The sequence below is a fragment of the Panthera pardus genome, unplaced genomic scaffold (genome assembly GCF_024362965.1).
Source record: "Panthera pardus isolate Hobbes unplaced genomic scaffold, ASM2436296v1 HiC_scaffold_12, whole genome shotgun sequence".
Taxonomy (NCBI): Eukaryota; Metazoa; Chordata; class Mammalia; order Carnivora; family Felidae; genus Panthera; species Panthera pardus.
The window spans coordinates 28,675,370-28,679,726 of NW_026526677.1; the positions used below are offsets into that span (position 1 = coordinate 28,675,370).

The 4,357-nt window shown below is 33.7% G+C and overlaps 1 protein-coding gene across 1 annotated transcript in view; it reads left to right on the plus strand.

Annotated features, from left to right (window-relative positions):
* The window catches only part of CCDC73 (coiled-coil domain containing 73), a 126,553-nt gene that overhangs the window by 118,742 nt on the left and 3,454 nt on the right, over nt 1–4,357 (plus strand). Inside the window, exons 15-16 of the mRNA XM_019456078.2 lie at nt 24–1,520; nt 3,472–3,605. Coding sequence (XP_019311623.2) covers nt 24–1,520; nt 3,472–3,605 — 1,631 coding nt within the window. The remainder of the gene's footprint in view (nt 1–23; nt 1,521–3,471; nt 3,606–4,357) is intronic.

Genomic DNA, 4,357 nt, shown 5'->3' on the forward strand with positions numbered 1-4,357 from the left:
TTACTGTATTCTCATCATGACAGATTTACAGCTTTTTGAAAAAAGCTCCAAGAATGAAAGTGATCCTGCTATACCTCAGGATGAAAATCAAAGTGAAGTCTCCCTAAGCAAAACCCTCTGCATAGAAAAAGAACTAATCAGTCAAGGACAAACCTTAAATGTTACAGACCTTAGAAAAGCAGTTACTTCAGAAAAAAAAGACAAGGTGCATTTGGAAAAAGACAATGATTGTACAGAATTTAAGTCACCAAACAATTCATGTTTAATGGCAGATAGATCGACAGAAACAGAAAAGATACACCTAGAAAGAACTGAAAGATCTGATCTTCACTATGCAGACATCCACCTGGAGGTTGAAAATACCAGAACATCATCTAACAATATCTTAAATGAGATGTCTCACCATACAAATCAAAAGAAAGATGGTTCTGAAGATGAACCATTCAAACAATTCATATTGCTTCCAGGGATTCAAGAAAATGCCACGGAGAAGGAAATTCCAAATAGTGACCAAACCGGAGCAGATCTGGATTCATCTCTAAATGTAAAAAATCCTGTTCAGTGTCAGAAATACAGTTTGCAGGATTCAAGTAATGTTATGTTAGATGATAAACAATGTAAAATAAACCAAATGCAACTGTTAAGTAAAAAAAGTGAGTGCAGTGTATTGCCATTTAAACAAACTTCAGTTTTTTGGCAAATCTGTAATGATACCTCAGAGAAACCAGAACTACATATTTCCTTTGATACAGCAGTTAACCACCCCATTTCATCTGCTTTCAGTGATAATTTGAAAGTACTTAAGAATGCAAATAAAAATGTTAATATTATGCCTACATTGGTGAAACCCAACTCAAGCCCTAGGGAAAGAACTGTATGGAAAAATCTGAACGATATGGACACTAGTCAACTAAAGAACTGTTTGGGATGTTTAGAAAACAGTGTCACCATTTCCCATCTCCAGATTAACAATGAGAACGTACATACTTCACAAGCCAAAGACATGAAAACGGCTATTCCTACAAAAACTTCCACAGAAATACAGTTTTCCAATAAAGAGAGTCAGATTGATGAGAATCAGATAACTGAAGCCACAAAAAATGACCTCTTCCTTTTTGTGAATGTTAATGAAAGACAGCATACATTGTTAAATAATACAGAGAAAACAGAGTCATTAAATGACATCGTTTCAGGAGAAATTTACAGTGAAGGACAGCTGGAAGAATCATGTTCATTTCACATAAAGCCATCTGGAGATTTAGTAAACAGAAGTGGAAGGTCAGCCTTTGATCTTTCAACTTCAGATAAAAAAACTGAGAAAATTCCAGTATATGTGAATTTTTTAGACCCCAGTCCTTGGTCAAAAGTAAATCAAATTGAAAGTCAAACACTGAGCACTTCAACCTCTAGCATTCCTTTGTTGCTGCAGGAGAGACCAACAGGCCCATCAGAAAACAAAAATATGGTTTCAGTGACACCTTGCAAAAATGTTGATGATATCAGGAAGGATACTGGCCCAGGTAAAAAAAAAAAAAAAAAGTTTAGGTTTTCTCTTAAAATTTGAATTTCTACTCCTTATCCTTGATAGTCTCCAAACCATTATGTTTCAAATGAAACCATTTCGTTTAAAAACTGCCTAAACCTAAAATACAGAATACTCCATATATGTATATAGGTAAAAGTGGGAAAGGTTTTCCTTAAACATAAGTGGGACTTTTCACCTAAATCTGAGCCACTAGTATCAACAGGTACTGAGGTGCACACACATATTGCAGATTAAAAAAAAAATGTCCTCAAGGAACTGGAAACAGCAGAAATGAACACAGGCCCTGGTCATTAATTTTAAATTAGGAACAACTACCTAATTGGAGTCAAGTTGTTCCTAAGGCTTCTGCCAGTGGGCATGTTTATTCCTTTTCATTCTATACTGAAAAAACTTCCTTCCCTCGCTTGCTTCCCCGAATTTTCTACTGCTTTCCTTAATTTTTCTTTTAGCTGTCCCTTCACTAGTACTAGAATCCAGCTTTGTCTTCATTTTACAAGTATTGTTGAGGTATAACATTAATACATTTCAGATCATTGATATTTGTCACTGAAACACTTTAAATGGAATCCCTTAATTATGTACCAATATTAAAACATTCAAACGTTATTTCAGAGAATAGTGTATTCTAACCACCACATGAAATAACATTATGTCCAAGTCTTGCTTTATAAAAATATTCTAGAATAAAAAAATAGGGGAGAGGTAGATGAACTACATATGACTTAATAGTGACGGGTGTTGGGAGCCGGGTGATGGTACGAGGTTCATACTCTTTTTGTGTATCTGAAATTCTTCCCACTAAAAATATTTAAAAATAGAAATATACCACATATCATGTATAAGTACTGTACAAATGTAATTTGAACGATAGTTTAAGATTATGAAAAAAAATCTTTTGCTAACAGCAATCTCACAATCAAAGTTACGGAGGTTGTTAAAGATATTCTCAGAATTATTTGTAAATATAAACTAATTTATTTGCTGGTTTAACAGTATGCATTTAGACCCATTAAAGTAATGCAGATTACAAGGAAAGCTCTGAATGGCCCTCAGAGCTAGCTAATAGGCTTCTTTTAAAAAGACAACTGATAGAACTTTGAAGAAAAATTGGGAATTAAAAGCAAAATGAAGTGTATCAGGTTTACCAGCATAAATGGAGAAGTAATGTAGGGAAAAACAGAAAACACCAAAAACTGTAAACACTTCCTACTTTCCTAATAAAATGTAGTAACTTCAGATTCCATTAATTTTGAATCTGTTGAATGCTGCAATTAGTCAAGTGCTGTTAGTGAAGGGGCTAATCTTCAATCTCTGTGATATCAATAAGGATGGAATGGGAGAGATCTAAAATTCTGTAGAAATTCAGCTTGTAAAATGTCCACTCATAAAAGATACAAGTGTCTTTTAACCTTCAAAGCTGACATGTCTCTCTAAATCATTTTTACCTATTTATTCCAGTGATCCCTACTAGACAGCCCTTTGTTGGGCTTCTTACTGTGGCTCATTTCTTTAAATATATTTCATAAATACGACTTTTAGTTGATTCAGACTTTTCCCATTAATCTGAATTGTAAGATGCTCACTTCATATAAATGTTTACCTCTGTGGCAATGCAATAACCAGTGGAAGAAGGATAACGTTTTATGTGAGTTATGTTAGAAGGTATTTATGCCATTTCACACATTTTAACATGAAATCAGGTTTTAGAAAGCAGCAATAAAAAATGTTTTCTGAAATGAAATGCCTATGTGTATTAACAGCAAAGTCAATGTAAACTATAAAATGTTAAAAATAAAAACAAAATAGAAATAGTTACTTTTTAAATACAAAAGCATAGATAGGATCAGAGAAAAACAAGTTCAGTCACTAAAACGAGTGTCTGGAGAATAAAATTCAGTTGTTGCCATTTCCTCTTTGTCAACCAGATACTACCAGCATTAACAGAGTTGCTGACACTTTGAATAGCTCAAGTATCCATCCAGATCCCAAGGGAGAGCCCAGCAAAGAGAGGAATGCAATTGCAAAGACTTTTTACGATTCTTCTTTTCCCACAGAACACGTAAGTCAATTAAAAATATTGCTGAGCAGACCTTAGTGAGCTAATTCTACAGATATGTGTAGAACTGTATGCATCTGGATGCTTTAAGACCTAACTGATCTCCAAAATAATATCAAGAGGGCAACATGGCACCATTTTTCACAATTAAGGTTGATGGAAAACAGCAGGAAAAAGTCACAGTGCATAAATCAAATAGATATAATCCAGCCTGTTTGGGGAAGGACAGTGTGAGGTAGTGTATTATGTATCTACTTCTATTTTTTTAGTCACCTAAATTTAGGAGTAGTGGCATTTGAGCATTTAAAATTTTCTTAATAAAAGATGTCTTAAAATAATCCAATCAATTAAATTCAATTGTTCTTGACACTGCTTAAGTAATTACATCATTTTGAGAAACTACTGCAAAGGAATTTCTTTTAAATTACTTCGGTTAGAAGACAGTAGGAGAAAGGATCAAATATCCTTAATATATAATATCAAATAGGAATATGTATGTGTGTGTATGCGTATACATTTGTAGACATTACATGGCTCCAAGAGTCCATTTGTTATATGAAAAGCAAGCACAGCTGACCAGTTTTGGGGCAAAATTTTTAAGTTACTATTATCTCAGAGTACAAAACTTTAGCATGAAAAAGGCTGTATTGTTCAAAATCTAAAAAAACAGGCAATTCTAGGTGTTAACCCCTAAAAAGTATAACGTAAAAAGGTTTGGCAAGATCACTTACAGAAAAAAATCAACTACATGGGGA